This window comes from Sander vitreus, chromosome 17 (assembly GCF_031162955.1).
Source record: "Sander vitreus isolate 19-12246 chromosome 17, sanVit1, whole genome shotgun sequence".
In the NCBI taxonomy this organism is placed as follows: domain Eukaryota; kingdom Metazoa; phylum Chordata; class Actinopteri; order Perciformes; family Percidae; genus Sander; species Sander vitreus.
In genome coordinates, this window is record NC_135871.1 from 17,618,991 (window position 1) to 17,645,536 (window position 26,546).

At 41.1% G+C, this 26,546-nt stretch overlaps 2 protein-coding genes across 2 annotated transcripts in view; one reads left to right on the forward strand and one right to left on the reverse strand.

The window, feature by feature from the left end:
* The window catches only part of spock2 (SPARC (osteonectin), cwcv and kazal like domains proteoglycan 2), a 28,078-nt gene extending 6,534 nt beyond the window's left edge, over positions 1-21,544 (forward strand). Inside the window, exons 2-10 of the mRNA XM_078272978.1 lie at positions 6,447-6,492; positions 14,244-14,358; positions 14,700-14,805; positions 16,580-16,688; positions 17,746-17,880; positions 18,199-18,417; positions 18,955-19,017; positions 19,892-20,023; positions 20,580-21,544. Coding sequence (XP_078129104.1) covers positions 6,447-6,492; positions 14,244-14,358; positions 14,700-14,805; positions 16,580-16,688; positions 17,746-17,880; positions 18,199-18,417; positions 18,955-19,017; positions 19,892-20,023; positions 20,580-20,719 — 1,065 coding nt within the window. The 3' untranslated portion in view covers positions 20,720-21,544. The remainder of the gene's footprint in view (positions 1-6,446; positions 6,493-14,243; positions 14,359-14,699; positions 14,806-16,579; positions 16,689-17,745; positions 17,881-18,198; positions 18,418-18,954; positions 19,018-19,891; positions 20,024-20,579) is intronic.
* Positions 21,545-22,685: 1,141 nt separating this feature from the next.
* tysnd1 (trypsin like peroxisomal matrix peptidase 1) lies at positions 22,686-26,168 on the reverse strand. Its single transcript, XM_078273645.1, has 4 exons — positions 24,889-26,168; positions 23,798-23,928; positions 23,471-23,656; positions 22,686-23,278 (listed from the first exon to the last, which is right to left on the reverse strand). Exons 1-4 carry the CDS (start codon positions 25,962-25,964, stop codon positions 23,076-23,078), a joined length of 1,596 nt encoding a protein of 531 aa, XP_078129771.1. The 5' UTR covers positions 25,965-26,168; the 3' UTR covers positions 22,686-23,075.
* Between the last annotated feature and the right edge of the window lie 378 nt (positions 26,169-26,546).

Sequence of the window (26,546 nt, forward strand, 5' to 3'; positions counted from 1 at the left end):
CTGCCCTGGTTATCATTGTAAACTTCTTATGTGCCATGCCAGAACAAAAAGCTTGACATATAGCAACAAAGGGGTGTTCAATGTCATTGTACATACTTAAAATTTAAAATATGAAAGAAGTTTGACTTTGAATGTTTTTTAGGATGTTTTTGTCACTCACAAGTGACAAAAACAATAAGTAATCCTTTGATTATATTTCAAAGGAAATTTTGCAGCATAATAGATATGAGTAAGCTAAATGAATGGATTTGTTAAGGGCCTTTTAGACCAAAGGCGGCAACGGCACCGCTGTGCTCTAAAACCCATCGTTTCCAATAGTGTTTCACTGAACAGCGCAAATGGTGTTTGGTCTGAAAGGCCTGGAAGGCGCCAAATATGACAGCCAGTCTGCGTTTTTCACTTCACTAGCCAGGTTTCAGTCCTGTTGCAGCTGATCCGGTTGTGACTCTTATTCGATTACATTGGTTTTGACTCCCCCTATCTCAAATCATTGGCTGGTTCTTATCCTTCCTAGCAAGTCAACTTCATTGATTTTCCATTGTTGTACATGTCAGTTTTTCAGTCGAGCTCTGTGTTTTCAGTGAAGTGTGAAGGTTCTCGCTGTTTGTACCAGATTCTCCTGTGAGTTGCTGACTGTTTTCTTATTCCCCGCAGGGCCCTGACGGGCACAAGGGCTGATTTTATTTATAGATAGAAAGTACAGGGCCAGCATGAGTGCAGAGAGATTTTGTGGACGAGGTGTGATTTCTATAGCTGTAACTGAGTGTGTGTCTGTTGTGTGTGCATGTTGTGCGTATTGCAAAACAATAAGGACAATGCAAGCAAGTTTAAAAACTGCATTTCAAAACACTGTCAAATTCAGTGAAACCAGTCAGTTTTCTGTCCTGTGCCTTTGAATATGTATCCAGTGAAATGAAAAAAAGAAATTCACCGTTTACGTGATGGAGTGCAATTTTCAGCCAGTTATTGTTTTTGACCTTTTATCCATCCTTTGCTGTCACAGTATTTCTGACGTCACTCATCTACTTGAGTGTGAAAAGTGACATTGGAGCTTTTCTTGAATGAGGCAGTGACTTTTTTATTTTTTTTATTATGTATAATACACAATATCTATAGTATTTAAGTGTCACAAACTTCAGTGCAGATGTAAATGAATATCTTTTGTCCCCCACCTTCTGTATGAAAGAGATTACTCATGTATGATCCAATAAGGAGAAGTTAAATATGTCTATTCATCTGTCAAAGTATGTTTCATGATAGAAATGGAAATCTATCTGCCAACCCAAGCATAAGAAATGGCTGTAATTGCTTTTTTGGGTGCAACCTGGTGCATCTATTGTATCATGCACACACCCCGCATTTGGAAGTTCTTGGCTTGCATTTCACATCTGATCTTATGAGTGGAACTTATTTTTTTACAGTCTATGATTTGTACACAAATCTGACCACAATCTGTATTTTTGTCAGACTCAAACTTTGCCATAAGGGCCACAGAGTAGTTTAAAACTGATGGGTATTTAGAAAAAGCAACACTGTAATAAAAATGAAGCCTTGCTTGCAGTCACTAGACCTTCACCAATGCAAATGTTTAACAAATCTCAAAGCTTATAATGACTTTAAATAGAGTGCAAGTCCACATGGGAAATGCAGTTTACAATTGTAGTCAGTGGATAGGTGAGGAAGAAATAAATCAGGATCCAAATAAAACAAATAAATAAATACATGAAATACATATCAAAGATTCTTCCACAAAATTCCATATGTAGAGTCTAATGCTGCTCCTCATGCTTATTGCTTCGAGACAGGGTGATAATTGAAAGCAACAGCCAAGCATACCAACATTTTCATCTGCTCAGATCTTCTCTCATCTTGACTTTGGACAGTAAGAGGGCAATTTTCAATGAAACCTGAAACAACAAAAGTTCCTCCCAGCTCTCTTACACAAGCCTCGCTTATGACTCTGTCCTGCAAGGGAGGCAGACCAGACTCTCAGCGTTTGATGTTCTTCCTCTGCTCTGCAATCCTTAAACATCAACTCAGAGCACGGTGTGCAGGCAAGAAATACAGGAATCAGCAGGCTTGCTTCTCGTGCCCTGTAGCCCAGTGTGCATGAAGATATGAGGAGAACATATAGGATGAGAATATTGTTGAGGGGGTTTTGTTTCATCTCAAAGCAGAGAGGTTGTGAGAACAGCAACTAAGTCTTTATGTGAATCTCTAGGTGGGAGGAAGTGATATGGTGTTGTGTAGCTGCTGAAGACAACCTTGGGGCAATGTAATCTTTTTTCCAGCTTTATTTCATCAGATTTTGGGGTTATATTTTCTGCTACAACAGTATCCAACATAGTCTATTTCAGTAGTATGCTTCCACAAGATTTGCATTGATGTAAAATAAAACATCAGTGCATGCATTTATCATCAGAAAAAGATTATGTTTATTACACTTTTTGAATGCAGAAACCACTGCAGTTCTTTTTTCACCATTTTAAACTGAAATTAGGATGTTTGCTGCTTGCTGATCAGCCAATTGATGCTTTACATCTCTGAGAGAAATCCTCTTTGTACATGGTCTACCTCTTTACGCCCTCATCTTTCAGTGACTATCGTCTTTAAAGGGGTTCGTGCATTTGCGTTTAGCTGTCGGCAGAACTGACTGGGAAGAAAGGATGAAAAACAGGACTTCAGCAGCGGAAGTGGTGGGCATGCAGCCCGGTCCTCGATGAAGTCTGGAGGGAGATTAAAGTAAAGAGGACCTTTCAGCACTCACTCTCATTTCGCAAAGCAGGCGACTGTCTGATCAAACCCTCGCTAGCCTGCACATGTTCTTCGTTAGCTGAACACCTAAGTGTTAGGAAATACAAAAAAAAAAAACAGTTTATGTCTATGACTCTTATCTGTTGGGAGCAAAGAAGGAATTTGTTTGAGGTAGAGCCAAAAAGTCCACAGACAAATTGTGAACTTTTACATGAGATTTTATTCTGTAAGTAGTCCCGTATTGCCAGACCTTTCTCCACAGAGCTGTGGAGTAAGGTCTGGCCCCTCCACACATACACTCCTGGATAGGAGAAAAAAAACGGTCTGGGTTGTTTGCATTTCTTTAAACCAATCACAATCGTCTTGGGCGCCACTAATCTCCAGTCGCAAAGACGGAGGATCTGTAAAATGGTCTCGGGAAAGAACTTGTTTTGGTGGAACATTTGCACCCCGCTAAAGAAAATGCCACATACAATATTAAATGAAGTTAACTGTTCACACAATACAGTAACATGAACTATATAAATTAGCTGAATACATGGTTAAATGTAATTTGCTCATACCAGTGTTGCCGTGTGTATTTTGTCCATAGCAAATCCACGCCAATAGGTCCCAAATCGTCCTAGTTAGAGAGCAAATGCCGTAAACATATTCTTTGTAAATCTTTACAATCATTTCCCCAAAAAACCAAGCAGGCCTGCCTTATTGAACAATCCAAATTTTCAGCGTGTGGCTTACTAGCTCGGAGGTTCTGGTTGTTGTTTACCAAAGCGACAAGAGTTTAGAATGGCAACACAAAAGAAAGTGAAAGGTGAGGGACATCCGGCAGAACATCCGGCGGAACTATCCAGCAAATGAACTGTCGTCAATCCACACTCAACCGCCTTTATTTCGATCAAACTTGAACCACTGTTTTGGTTTTCATCAATAAACAGACACAGAAATCTAATATTTTTGCATCAATTTAAACTGTGAGGTTGGGACCTCCCTTGATTCTTGTGTTTACTTTGCAGCAGAGGCTTTTTCACCTCACCCCTATAAAGGTTTTGGCCACGCCCGACTCTGCCATACACGAAAACCGTAGATTGCGATCTGTGTGGGCTGAAATTGGGTAATGGGTTCATTTCATGAACCCTCATGCTTTTTTTGACACAGAGGGCGGTGCGTGCATTGTAGCTCTGCACTTTTGGTTTGATGATTCCACTAAAGGCAGATATTAACGATAATTGTGAGAATTATTAAGTATAAACCTCCATCTGGCAGGCAGATCTCCACGTGAGAGTATTATTAATGTGTCCGTTTTTTCACTGATGAGGCAGTGATGCACTGTCAACACGAACAAAACCCCTCAGGGTAACCCCAGTGAACACAGAGTGCATCTGACAGCTGACATTTACCTAGAAACACCTGTCAGTCACACACACAACCTGTCAGATAGACACACACCAGTTTCAACCAGTCCTGTTTGTTCTTCTTTTTCAAGCCACCCAACAAGCATGGTATCTGTCACTGTTTTTAAGAGATCTTTTTTTTTAGTGACACTGTGCAGTTCCACATGAGCTGAGCCCAATCTTACAGTGGACAGGCTCATGGGGTCGTGATCCACATCCTACAGATATGAGGGATTGTGATCTGTCAATCACTATTGTGGAGCTCGGCAGCAGTCAGCTGTGTTTGATGCGGAGGCTAAGCTTCCCTGCTCCGTGTAGCAAGAGGAGATCTTTCTGATGTTATCATGTAGATCACAAAACTCCTGGATACAGCTGAGTGTTTTCAGACCTCAGCTTGCTTCCTCTAATCACTGAAAAAAAATGCAGTCATTTCATCAGAATTCTGCTCTGTGAGTCATATTTTCGAGTGATATAACTTCTCTGCTGTGTGTCAAACTTGTCAGCGTGCTCTGCATCTCATGCACACTTTCATTGTACACTAATACAATATATTTTCTCCGAATACATTTTCTGAGGTCTCTCTTTTATGAAGTCATTGATTTCCAGTCCTGTCAGCGTAGCAGGACACTTCCCTCATCGGTCCTGGCAGAAACACAAATAAAGAAATGCTGCTAAATAATGCAGGAGCTGAAGCATCAATAAAGGAGACATGGGAGGCGTCAGATTATTGGCCAGGTCATAGACTCTTTGAGGTCTTACCCTGCTAATGTGTGACTCCATCAGGCCCAACAAGGTTAAACTACATAACCGGCAATCATTCATGAAGCTCAAGAGTGTTGAGTTGAAATCCACACACCAGCCAGTTTACTGGAAGTGCTTTTTCGGTCATTGAGCAGGGGAAATGAGCTTGGCGCTGCAGAAAGTCGAGGATGAGCAGAGCAACAGCAGCGCAGTTTGGTAGATTTCAAGTCTCAAGTGGAGTGCCAGTGATGGAAATATTTACCTCTGTGAAATGAAACTGTGAGGGTCAAAGAAGAAGGTCCCAGCTTTCATGAGGGCTGCTTATTTCCCGTGTTGTGTTAGGATTTATCGCCTTCTGGGGAGTTGTTTGGCACACGCTTCCAGTACAGTAAATGTTTACGGTGATGAGTAAGTCATCTCTAAGGAGGAGGAAGGTGGTCGATTGTAAATGACTCACGTTTATTATTTCAGACATATGCTCAAAAAAAGCTTTACATCTGCACTGTCTCTCGTGTGGAATTCCCTTATATTTTAGGATACACACAACCATAAATGTGTCTAATGCTCTGACCCTGTTATGAATTTTTCGGGGTTTATTGAGATATGCTTCCAGTTTCAGCAAGAAAATATTTGTCTAAAAGTGTTTGATTTTATATAATAATAATTTATTTAATATTAAAGGCCCTGATAACATATTTTCTTAATCATCTTACTATGAGCAACATCATGCTATTTTGATACAGTTTTGGTTATTTCACTAAAGAGATTTTGTGTATTTCTGTTTTTTTTTTTCCTTGCTTTTCTTACTGGTTTTACACCAATCAGAGTACTGAGCCACTGTCAATCAAATCTGATAACTTTGATTATTGTTAATTTAGTTGTTACATGTTATAAAAGATGCTTTAAATGAACCTAAAAGTAATCCTTGTGTCATTGAATGCACTTAGTACCTAAATCTGAAATTACACTTTTCTACACTAATATTGGTTCTTTTCTCTCCTTTTGCTGTCATTTCACCAGGAAGTAGAGGTCAGTTCTTTCCAGTTCTTCTTCACTGCTAACTTTGTTACTATGTCTTTTTCATTTATGACTCATTTCCTTGTCTTTTTGTGTATCTTCATCTCTTCTCCATCCATCTTCTCGCTTTTTTTTCAAATCTCCTCCAACTTGCCCATTTTAATTAGAACAATTAATGTTCAAATTAAGTTGGAGGGGAAGGCAGAGCACTTAAAAGAGCCATATGTCTCACATATAGGCATCGCCTATATGTGAGATATATGGCTCATATGGTGCAGATCTGTCGGGCTCATTTCCATACAGATGTACTGTACATCCACAGTACATACCCATGTGTCTCTTGGCTAATTATTATGCTGCAAGACTAATGCACACATTATAATCACTTTGCAATGATAATGTACTTCTCCTCTATGACGATGACAAAGTGTTGATGTGTTATGCTATCAACAACACTGTGCACTCAGGCCTGCAGTTTGAATTACGTGGCTCCTTGTTCTCTGCAGCTGCTAATAAATGATTGTTTTCTTCATGTTTCTGCAGGATGATTATGTCCGTACCTGGGATGAAAATCAAGGTTCTGTTGACAGTAAGTGTTCCACCATCTCATCGCTTTCTTGCTGTGTGGTTAGTAAAGTCCCTGAATGCCATTTAACATCAAAGTGTTTTTTTGTTTTTTGATAATTTAATATAGGCTAATTATTATATTTGTGGCTTAATCCTGAGTGTACAATGACACATTTTGAACAAGCACATAAATGTATAGTTTAATTTGAGCAAACAAAAACTATTCTGTACCTAATGAAATTTCCTAATACAATTATTGAGCCCAAAATAGATTTTTGTTTGCTCAAATTATTTTCCTTCTGCTTAATAATAATTTCTCTATATAAAATGTATGCCATATTCGTAGTGTGAGACAGAATAAATATGTTTTCCTGTTGAGAAGGTTTCTCTGAGACACTATTAGTCTAAACATAAAATAGCCTTTCCCCTTGATGCTTTTTCTCTCATGAAAGTGAAAGCTGGAATACTTCCATTAAAGCATATAGTGTAAATCCACAGTATTGTAGCTTGTTGGAGTATGTTTCAAGTGCAGTTGCTTCTTCATTGACTCACACGCTCTCCTGTCAGGCAGTTGTCAGACTCTCTTTTTGAGCTGGCCATCATGAAATTCCATTATATCTTGGCTACTTGACAGCTGACTCCAAGCCCGGTCGGTTTCTGCAGTAAAGACGCTTTTGACTCGTTAGGAATGCATTTCTTCTGTGGCAGCAAAACATGTTAAGGCCTTTTTATGCTTCTGCGTAGAATCAACGGCGTACCCCTGCAGACCCCTCTGTGTCTGCACTGGACCCTACGCCGTAGCCTGACGTGCACCTCTTGAAAAATTTAACTACACGTCGCAGCGACCCACGTTGCAGCAACGCACGTTGCAGCAACACACGTGGCAACGTTGCATTTCCCCTGACTCATTTCCTGGTTCTCCTTCTCCATAAAAAACATGAAATCATGGAGAGGGTTAACTTTTCCTGCTAAAGATTTCCCACCTTGGTCAGTAAACACAGAGGAGACACTTTGTTTCTCTCACTATGACTCTAGAGTCGGCACACGCTCTGAAGCTAATCACCGTCACTCTCTCACTTCTCCCTCGCTTTAACACACTCCCCACACACACACACATGCCGGCTTGACGCACACACCAGCGCACAAGTATAAACATCAGGCCACTTACGTAGGCTACGGTGAAAGCTCTGTGTGGAGCCTGCGCAGAACCATAAAACGACCTTTAAACAGACATTAAGAAAGCATCTAGCCTAGCAACATTAAGGCTACACACAACCCATAATGCAACACTCTTGATGCTCAATCTGTAACACAGGGATCGGCACACTAACTCTTAACTCATTCAAGAGAACATTCGCTGCTGTTAATGCATAAATGTCTATTCTGTTATTGTGTGTAAAATAATTTAAGGGATCTCAAAGATAACACAAAGCTTAACAGCCAAAACCCAAAGTACATCAACATATGTCAGTCCATCAAAATAAAACCATATTAAATCCAATCTGGCAATTTATGTGAATAAAAAATCTTTTTCTGTGCTCACAAAATGTCTCATCATGTGCATAGGGTTCAGGCACAAATATACATATTGGTCAAAAGAAAAAAAAATGGTATAACTGCCTTGGAAGCATGCTGATGCAGTGAAAGCAAAGCCACATGATTTATTGAAGCCATTAGCCTGCACTGTACTGTAGCATGGAAGCAGAATCTGTGGCCTGTGTTTGAACTGTGATGCTTCCCAGACTGTCAGCGGTTCATCGTGTTAGACAGCGCTATGTATGCTCTGTGTTTGTATTCTGGGTCAGCCGCTGTCCACATTTGTAGTGTGTTCCTCGGCGAAAAAAGGTTGAAAGAGGTTAGCGCTCTGTTTTATCTGCTTGAGTGGATCCAATGTGCTCTCTGAGGTCTATTCCACAACTCCTGCCTTAATTGAGCCTCTGCAAGATGAAGTCATGACAGAGTCGTGTCCTCGACCATTGTCGCTTGATTTGCAGCTCAAATGAAGTCGGCTGAATGGCAGAGTCCATTAGCGCAATTTCCAAAGGTTTAATTAAGGCCTAATTATGGTTTCCAATGAGTGAGACAGAGGTGGGGGCTAATATGCCTTGATTTAGTGTAAAGTGACTGACATTAACATTATTCCTGCCAACTCTAAGGCAGTTTGGTGATGAGGACTGGGGGGAGGAAGCAAGTTGACTAGTGTAGGGGAGTATGATAGGGTGAAAATGAACAAGGGAAAAGTAAAAGGATGTCTTTGTGCTCTGTTCATCTGTCAAGAGGAAGCTGTTTGTTCACCAAGAAGAAGACAAAGAGTAGGTCATAAGCCTGCAACAAAAACATGATACACTAAAACTGTAATGAGCTGTGTAATGCTGTTATGTGTCACATGTTGATCTGAAGGGCTTCATTTATATTTTTAAATTATAAATAAGTCTTTCAAGAGCTTTCGTTCAGTGTGAAGTTTTTTTTTAATCTGACACACTTAATTAACATGAATTATTCTTTTAAATAACCCACCCAGTGTCCTACCAATTTCATATTGGACAATTCTGCATCTTGTGAACGTCCAGTGCCAGCATTCAATGCGGCCATTTGCCATAATTACAATATTTCCTTAACTTTGATGATACCATCGTTACCATGCGTAAATATTTCAGAATTTAAGACACATGATGGTAAATGTGGTTTTTGAATGTAATCCTGGTTTTTATAGAATAGTCCAATATTGATGTGTTCGCATGGCAACAGAATGGAAATAATACCCCAACCTTTGTCAACCAAGCCGACAGATAAACTTCACAAAGTGGCATAGCTATAATCTAAGAGTTCAACTCTGTGTGCTCAGCTTTTATGACACTTCAGCAAAGCTTTATATGCTTGCCTTAGGTTTTCAGATGAACATGAACTTTCATTTCACACAGTATAAAACCCTTCATCTATCTATTTCCCTTGCTTTCGCTGACATGAGTGTGCCATCTCCCTCCATTGATCTGCCTTCCTTTATGAGTGGCCTAATGAAGCGAAGGAGCAAAAAGGGGAGATTTGTCCCTCTGAGACATCACTAAATCAGCGCGATGTCTTCACTCCCAAGCTCAGATGAGCCTGCCGGCCTCAATTTTCAGCCAGGCAGCCCAGACTGCTACACTGCCGTGCAGAGGAGGACAGGGCTTTTGAACTGTCAATACTCCTAACACATAGAAACACAGTCAATGCCAACAGCAGACCGAGGTGGAAATTTGCATTTATGCACCACAGTGGCTGACTCCACTTCAGCCTGCTCTGTGCAGAGTGAGGGAGAGGTCAGGTTGATTTACAGCCAATTTTTACAGTCAATTCATCAGTCCATCAACTGATTGAATCACCTTGCTCTTAAAACAGTGAGAGGCGAGCGGTTGTTATTTGGACTTGTAAGAACAAACAAGCGTATATGCACACGTATACACAAACACACCAACACTCAAGTGTTTGTGTACAACACCCACAGAAGACCCAGATCTTTTTATACATACACTTTCAAGTGTACCTTGGATTTCCACAAGCCCATCTCAGCCAGAGAGGCCAGGTGAATGGTGAAAGGACACTTTCTGGCAAATCAATGGTTTCAGATCAATGGCAGACACTAAGGGGTTATGAAAATACGCTGAGTCCACACTCCACAAGGTCTAGAGTTTAATACCTCTTGAGGCTATTGATATATACTGTTGCTTGGAGCTCACACACAGATACACATCTGGTAAATTGCAATTGTCTTGTTAAAGCCTTTAGCTGGAAAACCAGCTCAAAACTCAACGTTAAGACCATCAAGCAAATCATCAAAAATCCTCGAAAGACCTCTGTAAGACCTCTGTTTTTACTCCACAAAAACAGCTACAATCCTCCAGGGCCTAGTGCTGCCCTTCTCACCTTCACACTTCACAACTTGTCCAGTGTCACCCCACCCTGCTGTCCCTCTTTGGGTCAGCTGGGGCTGCTTCTATCAAATTCAAAGTCCCACATACAAGCTGTGAAGGGATCAGCATGTTACTCCAACTCTAGAGGGGAGTCAAGCCCTCCCTCCATGTATTTAAAACTAATCTTTTTAAGACATGCCGCACATCATCTTCTTGCTACTGAATCTCCTTTATTCAACATCCTCTAATTACACTCCAAAATAAATCCGACACGTTACATCTATGTTTAGCTTGAATTTGAGTTATTTCCCTATTCTATTATTTTTCTTGTTTTCAGGAGATTTAAAGCTGCACTAATAAACATTTGAATGTTAATGAATAGTTTGACATTTTGGGAAAATACACTTTTTTGCTTTCTTGCCAAGAGTTTGTTGAGAATATCAGTACCATATGTCAGTACTCATATGTCACTAAATATAAAGCTAAAGCCACCTGGTGAATAGCTGCATTACCAACCAGAGGGGAACAGCAAGCCTGGCTCTGTTTACAAAATCCTACCAGCATTTCTAAATTTTACTAATTAACACGTTGTATCTTATATTGTTTAATTTGTGCAAACACTGACATATAAAAGCAACAAGTTGCCAAGTCGCCTGCTGGCTCAAACTTCATATTTAGTGGTATTGATTTATTCATCGAACACTCTTCAAGAAAGTGAATTTTCCAACATGTGGAACCATTCCTTTAACAATGAATCAGTGTCTTTAGCATTGTTTTGGTTTTACTGCAACTTTACAGTTTCAGTGTAGACTCACTGCTCTCACCACCCTGGTTTCCAGCAACAGTAGGCAGCTGTGTTAAGGAGGGTTCAGTTTTAGAGGTTGACTGCCATTGTCATGGGGCATCGGTCAGAATGCATAGGAAAGGCCACAGAGAAGTTCAATCCATTCAATTAAGATTTATTCAACAAAGGTGGTGAGGCAAATGATAATGGATTACATAACAGGACAAAACAGACACACATGGGTTGGAGGACAAGTTGCCACCCCATGTGAAGGTGTAGAAAAGACTGACTGGGAGGGAGTGCAGTCTTTAAATAAGGAGTGACCAGGTGAACTCAATCAGGTAATTAGGGTGGAAACAAAAGCCAATCAGTTGCGAAGACAAGGGAGGAAAGGAAGTGAGGTACAGGAAGTGAGGTAAGTGTAGAAAGCAAGTGTCAAAATAAGATAAAAATAGAAAACTTTAGTACAAGCTGTTTACTGTGAATCCACTGTATGCTAATGTTACCTACTCAGCATAAAGTAGACGTTAGCAACGAGCTGGTGAAAATAGTGGAGCAATTAGCAGACAGGTATTTTTCTCAGGAGTTAGTGGAGACCAAAACGGAGCTAAAAGTAGAATGAATACTGGACTTACATTCATCCAGTGGATAGAAACACGACTGCAAATAAATGTCTGCTACCGTAGATCTGTAAATGAGTAACTTTTGCCATCACAGGGGACAATATGTGGTTGTGTTTTCAGCTTGTTGCACTGCCAGCAAATAGCCAAAAAATCAATTAATGCAGGTTTTGACCTTTATTCTCCTTTTCTAGGCTTGCTGGTTATAATTTTTGTCACTGTAGGAAGTCAATCCTGTATGTTTTCATTAACTGGCCATGTCTGGCGTAACTGCTACCTAGAAGACAAGATAGAACTGATGATATTAGAGACTGAGTGCATAAATAGTAGCTAAGAGGGTTGATGATGAGGATGTGGCCTGAGCTCTGCTTTGGTTATCCTCAATCCGCAGGGATAAACCTCATGCAAATCTGTATTGGATTAGACTGAAGCACATGGAGCCTAATTAGGAGAGATTTACTGCTGCAGGCATTAGTTTAATACCATAGGAGAGACTTTCAAAAAAGTAAAAATGGAAGTAGGTTGTACTTACAGGGTTGAATAGAGAGAGTGGATGTGATGAGGAAAATAATACACAGTGAAGATGTGTGATTCGAGAAGACAAAGGAATGTGAAAAGACGGAAGACAGGAAGATTGATAGATATGATAGCACAACAGGGGGTTTCAGAAACGGAGAGGGAGAGAGTTCTCAGCAATACCAGATTGAGCTGCAAATCACAGTCAACCCAGAAATGATTCCCGAACCACGGAGAGCCTGTTGCTATGGAAACGTCATCATAGCAGGCACTGCTTTAATCCGTGGAAGCCTGTTAAGTTAACATGAGGCTCAGGCAGCCACCTTATGCTTCTGTACTCAAAACACAACGCTGTGCCAGCATTGTAGCCGACAAGATTTATTTAAAAATGTTTTGCTATTAGAAGGCAGGATTATCTGCTCTCTGTTTGTACACTGCTTCTTTATTTCTTTCATTTCTTTTGCTTAAGTGTTGGTTAAATCTTCATTGTATGGATTGCAAAATACATTGTTTTGCGTACTTGCCCCTTACTCGCTGTATCCCCATTAGTGTCTTAATCTCCTTGTCCTTCTTTGTGTCAGGAGGTATCCTAAGGGTTTAATTGGATGCTGCACCCTGATTCTGCTGATGCACTGGTGTGAATTAGACATAGGGGGACATCAAACCTGCAAGGAAAAAAAACAAAAAGGCAGGCAGTGACAAAAAAGGAGAGAGTTGAAAAAGAGCAAGAAAGGCAGAGACAGCCAGAGAGAAAATCTGGGAGATGTGTGTGATACTGTACGGAGATACTCTACACAATCAATGCCGACTGAGATACAGGGCGACCAGAGAATAGACTCCACTGTTGACCGTCTGAATGGATGAGGAGTCTGCATCTGGGCAATATTGCCTCCAAGCCGCACTGTGTCTCAGTCAGTCAGTGAGTCCGTCAGTTATACAACCAGCTCAGCCATGATGGGGGGGGGGGGGGGGGGTTGTATTGTTTTGGATTTGCTTCTCAAATCAGATATCTGTCGGTTTGCTTCAGTAATCCTGTGATGTTGGCAGCATTAATGTATTCAGCCACCGGAGAGGACAAGAGAGGAGATCCTAAGCCTGTCTGCGAAATTATAATAGTCCCATAAAAGGCAGGGGATGGATACAAGCATCTCCGTCGTGTAGATGAAACCTGCAATATCGGTCTGTGAATGATCTGTATTTTGGTGTACTGTACTGATGGACAGTGTCGGTGAATAAAGGCCAAGGGATGTGAAGAGAATAGAGTGTGACATCCAGGTCGGGCTCCAGGAGGCCTGCTAGGAACAGACAGCTGTGACATATGAGTGTGTGTGGGGTGCTGACACACTCTCCAGCATTAGCTGCTAGCAGAGAGTGTAATGGATGGATGGGGCAGATTGAACTAGGCATGCAGGCTTTATTGCGAGAAGTATTCATCTTAACAGATCACCTGAAGTGTAATATTTAAATCGTACTTAAATAAGTAAAGAAGAAGACAAAATCTGAGAGTGAGGTCACGGTGTTGCAATTGTACTTTCCTCCAGTACAAATCAACTTTTTTTATTGAGTAAAAAGATTTTTTTTGAGACTAGTGATGACTTTACAAACCTCGAAACAAGCCCAGCTGTATTGGAAACTAGGTAATCTTCATCCTGTGAGGTCTTTTCATTTTTGTATTCAGAAATATGATTTGCTTTCTACTATCGATAAAGCACAAAATGCCTCAACATGCATATTTGTTACAGTGCAAGACCAACAGTTCTCCACCGCTCTAATAATTTAGACTGACTCAGGTTATGCTGAACAAAGAGAGGGGGGGAGAGATTTCGGATTTGAGACTGGCAGTGAATAGTACAATGATGGACAGAGAAAGATACAGCAAAAAGTAAAAAAGTGAAGCAGTGACGAAAAACAATTCTACTTGCCTGATACCACAATATACATCCCATTTTCTATTTTTCCCCAGATGTAGACACCACCAAGGACCCCTGTCAAAAGGTTAAGTGCAGCCGACACAAGGTGTGTATCGCCCAGGGCTACCAGAGAGCTGTATGCGTCAACCGCAAGAAACTTGAACACAGGTGAGTGTGTTTAGCCCCTGGGCAAGAACTGACTAACTTACACATACATAGTCAAATATATTCTCTGTTAATGCAACATGAGGTCAACATAAGCAAGTGCACAGTCTCTGAATTGTGCTGGTCTGGGGGATATGGTAATAACAAAACTTGTTTGTGCACCAGTGCCGTACAACTGCCTGATGTTTAACAATAAGCTTATACATCCAGACAACATGGTGGAGGGCAGTTTGCTTCATGTTTAGATTGGTGCTGCTGTGTCTGTACGCAGAATTAGCACAGCAGTTGTTGTCTCAGCTGGACTTTAGTGAGGCTGAAGTGTTTGTGTGTCCTCTGTCCTGCAGACTGAAGCAGCCTACTCTCAGGTCTCCTGATGGAAACTGTCAGCCCTGTCCCATCTCCTCCACTGGGCTTGTGTGTGGATCAGACGGACACAACTATGCCTCAAAGGTACACTGAAGCAAATACATACCCATAGGGCTTGGCTATATTTCAATATTATCTGTTTATCAACCTTCAGTGGTTTCATGGCTCAATGATACAATCATATAATTGTATGATTTTGTGGAGCATATTTCCCTAAGGAGCTGGTGGAGAGTAAAGCAGAGCTAAAAGGAGAGTCAATAGTGCTCTTACAGTTGCCAGGTGGCTAGAAACACAACTCTGAATGAATGCTTTCATTAGCTTCAGGATGTACAACTGTTTGCTAACACGTTTGCCATAACCTTTATAAGGTGTTAATATGTCTAGGGTTCAACAATAATGGTTGCCTGATGGCCTAGGGCAAGTAAAACGCCACGTTCGGGCAAGTGCTAGAGTGTCATGATAAAAGCAAGCAGCATCTTGCTTGCATGGCAGCTAAAAGGGTTTTGTCATTATAAAAAAAAAAAAAACTATTTGTATAGGGGCCAGTAAAAATTGACTTTGGGCAAGTAGAATTGTTTTTCACTTGCCCAACTGGTAAATAGAAATACATGAAGCAGGTAATTTAAAGGTCCCATGGCATGAAAATTTCACTTTGAGGTTTTTTAACCTTAATATGAGTTCCTCCAGCCTGCCTATGGTCACCAAGTGGCTAGAAATGGTGATAGGTGTAAACCGAGCCCTGGGTATTCTGCTCTGCCTTTGAGAAAATGAAAGCTCAGATTGGCCAATCTGGAATCTTGCTCCTTATGAGGTCATACTGCGTGTCAATCAGTGCTCATGCACACACATTCATTCTCCCTTGTGGGGGGACTGGCTTAGGAGACCGTTTTGGGCTTTAGCAGAAAGGGGGGAGGGACTGAGAAGTTGTCGATGTTCAAATTTTTTGGCTAAGTCCTGGATCTTCGCAATCCTACCTACAGCACCTTTAAGTTTAAACATACAGATAATTATTATGCTTTCCCTGGCTTAATCGGTGTAATGAACATGTGTATTTCTCTGAAAAGAAAAGACAAGAATTAATGACGTGTGTAGGTGGAGGATGGGAATCATTGGCAGTAGAACTGTACAGCATCCCCCTCAATAAAGAAGTGAAAATAATGTATGCGTGCAGCATCACATATGTTGTGTATGCTTTATAATAACATATGTTGTGTTCATAAGAATTGCTAAAATAGTCTTGACAGCTATTACCAGTGTAGCCTATACTAACAGACATATGTAAGGTATTTACACTGAAATACTATACAGTATACCAACATGTGCATCTGTCAGGTGTTGGTACATTTATTCACAGCTTTGACTCTGTGTTATACACATGCTAACATAATGCACTAAGCATTGTGGGGTAAAGAGTGACATACACCTTGCACATTCAGAGCTGAGCAGTGTGGAGGGACTCTCAGGGGGAAAAACCGAGACAAAGAGACAAGATATATAGCCTCAGAAGGACCAATTGGTGGCTTGTGGTGACAGATTCCCATGTGTTTATTGATTTATGCTTTGTCTTTTGGATCACTATTCCCAACCTTTGTGTGCAGAGGTTGAGAAGCGCATTCAGGAGCAAGTCTCAGATTTGAATTAAGTCGGTCACCTCATGAATATTTGATCTGTGTTGCAGCAATAACTCATTTTACTTCACCTTTGTGTCCCCTTGTCGAATTCCGCTCTGTGTGTGTGTGTGTGTGTGTGTGTGTGTGTGTGTGTGTGTGTGTGTGTGTGTGTGTGTGTGTGTGTGTGTGTGTGTGTGTGTGTGTGTGTGTGTTAATGCATGTACGGTATGTGTGTGTTTGCGTTGCAGTGCAAGCTGGAACAGCAGGCATGTCTTACGGGGAAGGATCTTACCCTGAAGTGTTCAGGTCTGTGTCCTTGTCCAACTGCTGTCCCTACATCCATGGAGAGTAAACATGGTAAGATCAAACACACACAGCAACTATGACAAAACATATATATATATATATATATATATATATATATACACACACACAGTATGTAGCATAAATGAGTACACCCATGCTAAATTTGACTAAAAAGAGGAATAAAAAATCATCTTTTGGAAATTGAACTTAATGCCTTAATTTAATAAAAAAAGAGGAAAAATCCAAACTTTAAGGACACCAATTTTCTTTGTGAATGAATAATGTATCATAAATAAATAAATGTTCTAACTTAAAATACAGTGAGCATAAGTGAGTACACCCCTATGTTAAATTCCCGTAGAGGCAGGCAGATTTTTATTTTTAAAGGCCAGTTATTTCATGGATCCAGGATACTATGCATCCTGATAAAGTTCCCTTGGCCTTTGGAATTAAAATAGCCCCACATCATCACATACCCTTCACCATACCTAGAGATTGGCAAGGTTTTATTTCAGTTAGCCTAATAGCTGGTTTGATTTGCATTGAGAGATGATTTTATGGAAAGTACCCCATGCCAATCTCTAGGTATGGTGAAGGGTATGTGATGATGTGGGGCTATTTTATTTCCAAAGGCCAAGGGAACTTTATTAGGATGCATAGTATCCTGGATCCATGAAATAACTGGCCTTTAAAAATAAAAATCTGCCTGCCTCTATGGGAATTTAACATAGGGGTGTACTTACTTATGCCCCCTGTATTGTAAGGAAGAACATTTATTTATTCACGATATATTATTCATTTACAAAGAAAATTGTGTGTCCTTAAAGGTTGGATATTTCCTAATTTTGTTAATTAAGGCATTAAGATCAATTTCCAAAAGATGATTTTTTTTATTCCTCTTTTTAGTCAAATTTAGCATGGGTGTACTCATTTATGCTACATACTGTATTTAATATGAATTCACTGCAATACAAAGCTTCCCATCTCTCTTTTTTATTCTAAATCTTTGTCTCACAAACACACAGCTATCATCATAACCACATGACTAGGTGCAACAAATATCATATTCTTCAATATATATATCTTCCTCTCGCTCTGGCCTCCACAGAGAGCTGTACTGGACAGGATCTGGCTGATCTCGGGGAGCGTCTGAGGGATTGGTTCCAGCTACTGCAGAGCAATGCCAAGCAGAACAACAATAGCAAGACTGGGGCCAGAATCACTGCAGCCAGCACCACCTCAGGTTAGAGCTACGATTTAATTAATCCAGACAGCATCAAGAGGAGTCACAATATTATTGTTTCAGGGAGTATACTATTAAAAGAAAACAAGTTGATTATTAATTGCATAAGCCATAGGGAAAATAAAATCCTCACAAATTTTGCTTCACGGTTCTGCTGGTGCTGCTTCATGTTTTCTGCATGAGCCTGTAACTTAATTAAGAAAATGATAAATAGAGTGGATTTGCATTGGAAACAGGTGATAATACTGAGCACACTAGCACAGTTTCATTTTCCATTTGTGCAACTGTCCCCTGATGAAAAACCTGATGTTTTTGCAGTGCTGGACAGGAGCCTGGTGGCCAGCTGTAAGGACTCCATAGGCTGGATGTTTTCCAAGCTGGACACCAATGGCGACCTGTACCTGGACCAGGCTGAGCTGGCTGCCATTAACCTGGACAAGTACGAGGTCTGCATCCGGCCCTTCTTCAACTCCTGTGACTCCTACAGGGACGGCAAGGTCTCCACTGCCGAGTGGTGCCTCTGCTTCTGGAGAGAGAGTGAGTATTCTGGAGAGGATGGGAGGTTTGTAGGCTGTCTGTGTGTCCACAGGCATACACACATTCACATGCCTCTGTGCTGACATATTCTCCTTGCATTCAAACCTCAAAGCGCTAGCTTTCCTCAGGTGTAGGCACCTCTGTGTTGTGTGCTTGTCCGTCACTATTTGTCTTCCTACTCATCCTCCCGTTCCCCTGTGGGGTGAAACGGTCACCGCAAGGAGCTAAAAACATTCCTGCTGCTTGTTGGCAGCCTGATTCTCCCACAGCTCTCAGAGACTGAGTCTGTCAGCCAACCAGCCAAGCAGAAACTAGGTCTTGGTCCCAAGCTCATACAGATTTTTGTTTGGGAAGGAAACACTGGAATTGATTTTAAAAGGAGGAGGTATTTAGATAGCATTGATTACACTCAGAACACTAAAATTGTTGTTAAATCGTTTTTGGCAGATTTTAGGTAGTCATTTTTCTTTTCTGTGTCTAATTGTGCCTAGGAGTGTGCTTTGTACTCTTGTAAGACATGTTTTCTGTCCATTGAAGAGCCACCCTGTCTGACTGAACTCGAGAGGATTCAAGTACTAGACGGCGGCAAGAGAAAGTTTGGTAGGTATCTGACTTCTCATAAGAGCATTTCAGTGCAATTGGATCTATCTTTCTTGGTGGAGGGATTTCATCCAGCAGATGACAAGCAGGAGGCGGGGATTAGTCCCTAATCAGTCTGGTAGATTGTAACTTGATACTGACAGACCGCCAAAGAAAGCAGTCATCAGTGTGTCTTACATTACAACATTACGTGTGTGTGTGTGTGTGTGTGTGTGTGTGTGTGTGTGTGTGTGTGTGTGTGTGTGTGTGTGTGTGTGTGCGTACGCACGTGCGCACTGCAGATTTTGGCTGGCTGACTGGGCTCTGAGTCAGGACTCTCCAAGGACACAAAGCGGCGAGCAGGGGGCAGTCTGCCAGCCTGACGCTAAGATGTTCCTTTGAAAGACTGGACAGACAGTTCTGTTTTGCCCCATCTTATTTGTGTTTTCTTGTTTTTTCATTATTAAAAAAGTAGCTTCTGAAATATTTAACGTTATGACACATCCCTCCATCTTTGAAGGGTATGAAAACAAGACAGTGATAAATGCAACTACAGTATGTTGTGCTTGGCTTTCTGCAAAAGGCTGTATTAGAAATTGAAAACTTTCCAATCTTGTGCCCCTCCCTTATCCCGTGTGATGATGATTAGCTAGCCATCCCCCACACCACCCCAATATGCTGCCATATGCTGACTTAATACTTATTCACCTCTATCTTGCTCCATGAACATATTTGTATTCATGGAATATGAAATTGGCTGCCACATAATGCTGCATGCATTACATTCTTACATTGCCTCAGCGCCATGTGTGATGAGGCATGATGCAGAATGTGTTTATCCGCTTGTAGGTTACCATACCCGACTCGTATTTGTGTTTTTGCGTGTGAACGCCAGGTCGATTCATCCCGAGCTGCGATGAGGACGGCTACTATAGGAAGCAGCAGTGTGAAAGGGGAGAGTGCTGGTGTGTTGACCAAAACGGAGGAGAAGTAGCCGGATCTAGGATGCGTGGCAAGCCAGATTGTGGTAAGTCCTGCAGGTTTCAGCTGTCAATATGTATATAAATAGGATTTGAAATTGAAAGCTGAATGTAGCCACAAAAAAACCCTCAAAATGTCCACAGCGGATTGGCCCACTTGTCTATAGCACCTCCACATGCATTCTGCACAAGGCTTTCTTTATGTTAAAGGACTTGAGGCCCCTGCAATAACTCACTGCAGGGACCAGTGCCACATTCATGTGTCTGGAGTCATTTGCATTCTAAAGCGCCACTTGTCGCTGTGAGAAAAGTCTTTCAAAATAAATGAGGGCTGGTTGGACTGAACCTGCGCCTGATAAGAATGAGTCCCCTGGCAAGGTTTAGAAATAGCTATTAAAATCCAGACATAGTCAAACACATGCACCCTTTTTACCATTGCAGTCAATGTTTTTAAATTGATTTCAGCGTTTCTCATTGATAGAAAGGACTCAATCAAAGTTGAGAGGAAGACAACTACAGAACTTAACGACACATATACAGGATTGACCCCCCCCACACACACACACACACACACACACATGATCTCTCCCTGTCTCTCTACAGATAATGAAATGGCATATTCAGGTGATATTGGCAGTGGGGTTGGATGGGAAGACGAGGAAGAGAAAGAGGCTGAGGAGACTGCAGAGGAGGCTGAAGAGGAAGAGGTGGGAGAGGTGGATGATGGAGGCTATATCTGGTAAACATGTAGTCCAACCTCTCTACAGGAGCATCTTGACGGTCCGAACACAAACACACACACACAACACACATATCCTGCAAACAGATGGACGTGGTGAAGCTCTCACAACACTGGTTTATGAAAAAGTGAAGGGAGAGGGTTGCACGGATTTGGACAGAGAAGATGCATATGTTATGGGCGTATTTAATGTTACAGGATGTACTTTAACAGGCAGGGGAAGGGGACATATCACTATTAGGATATTATGGGTCTGGAGTTGGGTTTTGTCCCTCATACTTGTGAATCTTTGTTCTCTTCTGTTGTAAGTCCTTGGAACTATCTTTGAGCAGTTTTTAGCTGATGCATAATGGAGACTTTAAGCAGCTGCAGGTGCTTATCGTGTGCTTGCATAAAGAAATGGAGAAAGATCGGGTGCATTTCAATAGTCCAAATTGGCCTCTTTCATCTTTTCTTTCTTTATTTATATAACCAGTTTTGGTTTCAGGCAGGAAACGGGCGATAAAGAGAGGAAGCCATGTTAGGATATTGAAAAGCACCCTTTGTCTTTACCGTTTTCATGTCATTCGCTTCGGCTCATATGTGACTGTAGTAACTCATGACTTATTAAAAAAAAAAAAGTTTCTCACACATCACTCTTTAGCTTGTATATAATGTGTGTATCAGAAGACAGACTGTCACCTATTAGTCCCGTTATTAATGCCTTGAAAGCCTAGCAGAATATACTGCTTAGTTGACAAGTGTACATCGTATCATAATGTGGATCAATTATTGTGTTTAATAAAAAATAAATAAAATAAAATAAACTGGTCTATGTGGCCCAGCTGGCTGCCGTACATCTGAGTCTGCGCTTTTGTTCTCTTGTCATTCCTTGTCAACTTTTAGCACTGTCATGAACCTTGAGCAGTGGTGTTGGTTGAAAACACTGATTCTTAAAATCATGCTATTATTAGAATTTGTTTGTGGATCATTTGCAGGCATCAGTTTAAGAAAAGAAACAAACAAGTTAAACTACATTCTTGAAACTTGAATATTAAGTACAAACATTATAATAAATCATATTTGATGCACATCTTTGCAGCCGACCTTAAAAATACCATTTCAAAGACATAAAGCTCCTCTCTGTGTGACTTATCCTCTGAGAAACACATTTTATTGTCTGCTCACTTCTACTCTTGCCTTAGCTCAATCTGCAGTGGAGTGTTTCTTATACTGTAGCTATGGGAAACAGAAATGAGATACAGACCCAGGTCTGCATATCAGCACTTTTAACAGCACAATGCCTATAGAAAATTCTCTCCTCTGGACATTGCTCAAGCCTCTCCACTGTGAACTAATCAGTCTGGGAACAGTGAAATAGAAACCTTACAGTATGTTTCATTGTATGCACATTCTTGGAAGCTCAGGCCAAGAAAGCTTGTTTTAGCATTGTAAAAACTGACAGTAACCGATCCTATGAAATGTCATTTCTCAGTTTCACATTTCAGTGATAATGGAAATCAGAACCAGTAATGTCCCAGTGGGTGAAACCTTAAATGTGTTAGCTGTGAGTGGGTATGCCTGCCAGATGTCTGAATACCTGATATCGACAGCAGGTCTTCTGGCTACCCAAAGGGACCAATCATTTTCAGCAACCTGTCAGCCCATTATGCTAAATATTCCTCCTGCTTGGTGAAAACAAGCCATATATAACAGAGCCAGGTGTAAATCCTAACACATCTTCTAAAAGAAAAGTGTAATATCTTTTCTTGATGATGCAACTGTAAAAAAATAAAGATGAGATTTTAAGAGGTAAAACCTGATGCACCATCGTTTTATCGGATGTTTCATGAATTTACAATTTACAGAGGAAAATATGGGTAATTAATCTTGCTTTATTCAGCCCTCTAGCTCTATTTATATTCCTTTGGTATTTTATTTGTCATAATGTGGGTAATTTGTGATAAAAATATACCGAGCGTACACTGAAATGTCACCAGAAAAAATACTTTATTAATATGATTACATTACTGTACAATAAAACAATTTTGGCAGGTATTAAATTAACTTTAACTTGTCTGTTAACAGCAAGTGGTCTTATAAATATTTCACAGTTTACTGCATGATTCTGGGTTGATTGTATCAACATTAGGAATTAATTATTCTTGTTTTAGTTGCATTTACTCCTTCAGATCTGTGACTTGTCTTTGAAACAAATCAAGGTATGAAACATTAATTTATATATTTGAGAATATTATTTTTGTTTAAAAAGAAATACACATAGCAATTTGATTACATAATATGATTTTGCATAAAATCCATATTGATTTGACAATCCAATCTTTTTTCTCTAGCATATCTCAAGGTTCAGGGTTCCTCAGTTATAGTTTGCTTTGTGCACCCTGTAGCCTCCACACTGTGCTGACTTCTTTTTCTGTGGTGTCCAACACCCTGAACACATTAGCATCCCTTGTCTGGAGAAAGTGCTGCAACAATCTCTGGAAAACAGTCACTGGGATGCTAAAGTTGAGGTGCGGGTAGGTCACTTTGGCAGCCAAGTCCCTTGTGTTGCTGGACACGATACCTGCAAAACAGCAGATAAATCCTTATACTCTTTAAAACTGCAAATGCGGCAGTGCAAAAAGAGCAATCTGCTGTGTATAGCATGCCTTCTCTCTACACATGTGGTGCATTGTTACAGGGAAGTTTTCTATGGTCAGCATATGCCCCCCACTGATCATAAAGAGTACATGATTTTTGTTGCAGGGTTTCTCACCCAGCAGCTCTCCTGAGCGTGTTCGCACCACAGCACCTCCGCTGGTCCCTGCTTGTACTGCACAAGTGGTCTGAAGCATGACAGGCTGGTCATTCAAGCTTATGGCTTTGGAGAGGACACCACAGGTCAGAGACGGACCACATCTCCGACCCAAGCCACCATATCCCACCACAACTACAGATTCACCTGTAGGCAGAGAAGCTGAACATCAATCTTATAACTGTTGAAATAATAAGTAAAGAGACAAAGATCTACTCTGGCACTGAATATGAAGCCAGATGTTACTCTAAAAACTACTGTTTTCACTAAGCAAGACTGTAATCAAACCTGGATTGTAACTCTGAGCCATTCGAGGGACCACAGCATCTGTGGCGGATTCTCTTAGCTGCACCAGCGCCAAATCATAGGGTGAAGAGGCTTTAGTGGAAAACAGCACATCACCCACAGCATCATGGACTCTGTGAAACAGAAATTGCCAAAACAAACAGCAAACATTACATATTCTGTATTGTTTGGGCAAAATCAGTACACACTATAATCAGTTATTAAAAGGCCCTAAACCCACACAGGGCTGATAAAACCTCTGCTACACGTTACCAATGCCACACACCTTACACATGTACACATATATAAATACATGTGGTGTAGAACCACATATTTTGGGAAGATGCTAGGTACATTTCTCTGCGACACTCTGCCTGGGCCCAATAAAACTTACAGGCGATCGAGGGAGACGTCAATCAAACACAATACATACAATCCATCCACTATACACACAGTCCAGAGAAGAGGTCCAATCAGGCAAAGTATGTGAAATCAAGGGCGTAAAGGACCTTTAAATGAAAGACATTAAATGAAACAGTTGACCCAAAATGAAAAAGTTTATCCAATCAACCGGACTACCAGTTTCTTTATATTTTTTGAGTTTAGGCTTGGAGCTGAAAATTTCAACTAAACAGAAATGTCTCTTTGCAAATATACATGAAACATGTTATTCATGATAACCAGCCATGACAAATGTTTTATCGAGAAATACAGGCTGAATTATTGTGACTTTGGAAAGAAGCCCTGTTGTTCAGTTTTCCTGAGGCTTTAAGAACCACAAATGTGAGTTTTAGGGGTAGTGAGTTTTATGCTTTCCAAATAACATTACTACTAATACTAATAACATTTATGATAGCTGTATTCCATTCAGGAGTGTCAGACCCCTGGCGCTGTGCATACCATGGTGGCATACCAGCATCGCTTATGGGAACACAGAAATCGGACAGCCATCATTAATGTTGTGATTTCCACCTGCGGTTTTGCTGCTAAAAATAGTCAAATGTTTGCTGTGAAAAGGGGTCTTTTAAACATGTTTTAATGTATTTTTGGTTCCCTTCCTGTACAGAGACAATGTGGTTAAGATGTGCTGTCACCTGTTCCTGTGATGGAACTTCAGGGTGACTGTTGACTTCCCGTTGACAACGTGGCGACAGGTCACAACCAGCTGAGAGGCAACAACAACCCCTGAACCCCAGAACCGTCCACTGTCGACAAAGCACACAGTGGGGCGTTTTAGAGCTTTTGACTCATGGGCTGCGGTGGACATGAGGTCTGCCTCTCCCGGATAGAGCCAAACATCACAAAGTGGATCTTGAGCTCTCATGCAGCGGATGATGTTCCTGAAGATCAAGTGCACGGAGCAGACTAGAGTGAGGCCTATCCACTCGTTGGCCTTCCAACCAAATGGAGACACGATCAGTCCAACAAGATGCACATTGCCTTTGCCTTTAACCGCAAACAACCCTCCACCTTCTGTGCCTGGCAAGCACCGAGCGTCTGTGAGGATGACAGCGTTCTCCTCTCCGGTTAGGTTGCTGATGATGCCCCGGCTGAGGGTGCTGATGAAGAGATCTAAGCAGAGGGAGCCAAAAGGTGAGCCACATGCAACAACAGGACAGCCTTTCTGGAGAGATGAGCTGCTCCGCCAGGGTATAGACCCTGCTTTGGTGCTACTGTCTGCCACACTTGCCTTGAGTACAGCGAACCAGCTGAGGAACTGGGCATCTCTGATCAGCCCCTCATCCTCTTCATCACCATGGAAACGCCACTGGTCAGCCTCTTGGAAAACTGCCTCGAAAGTCTGTTTGAACTCCAGGCAGTTCACCAGCATCAGCAACTCAGCTGCAACTTCCCGTTGAAGTGTTGTTTTGCTTCTGGAGGGTGAGGATGCTTCTCCATGTGCAGACTGGTTGGAGTCCAAATATCGCTCAGTATAAAAGCTGACACGGATTTTAAGTTTTTCACTGAAGCTGTGCGGTGACAGGAACCCGTCTGCTGCTGAGAGGGGCTCTTTCTCGGTGGTAAAACGGGAAAACGGAACGCCAGTGCATATCACTGTTCCCGTTTGAGGATGGACGATAACTCCGCTGCAGCTCACGGGTTTCTTTGCTGAAAAAGCCTCAAATACCTTGACAACACAGCAATACTTCTCTACCTCCTTTACCTCCATGTCGTTAGCAATGCATGTGAACCGTATAACGTTTAGCAACACTGGAAAAAAACTGTTGAAAAGCAGCTTCACAGAGAAGTGGTGAGACACGAGCAGACATACGAGTTTAAACTAGTGTTATATCGCGACACAGAAGTGTTTAATAACGCGAATTGTGGAATCGTGTCGAATCGTTCTCTTAATACGTCCATGGAATCGTGTCGTGTAGCTTCCGGGTTTAGTCTCATTGGTCCACGAGAAAAAACCGACAGCTACCGATTAATGTGATTGGTCTTAATGTAAATACGAACAGCTCTGAGCCAATGGAAAACAAGTAGGCGGGAACATTGTTTGTTTGTTTTTTTGCCACAGCTTCTATACATAACTTTGAAAATACAATGTTTGAACGTTTTGGGAATCATTGGAAAACATTAATATCTGAAAGGGAGCCTAAATCACCTTTAATTAAAGGTAATGTGTAAAACTAGCAAATGTTGCCTGTTAAGTTTTTATTCAGTTATTTGTAGTTTAAGAAAGCGGTAAAGTGTATCAATTAGTAATAATAATATAGTTTAATGTTTGTTTTTGGTTATATCAAACCTT

Excerpts from the sequence above, each read along its gene's own strand:
- tysnd1 (XM_078273645.1), bottom strand. The coding sequence starts at position 25,964 with ATGGAGGTAAAGGAGGTAGAGAAGTATTGCTGTGTTGTCAAGGTATTT. Across the intron at positions 23,929-24,888 it reads AAGTTCCATCACAGGAACAG|AGTCCATGATGCTGTGGGTG; the intron begins GTGACAGCACAT and ends TCTGTTTCACAG. Across the intron at positions 23,657-23,797 it reads GGCTCAGAGTTACAATCCAG|GTGAATCTGTAGTTGTGGTG; the intron begins GTTTGATTACAG and ends CTCTGCCTACAG.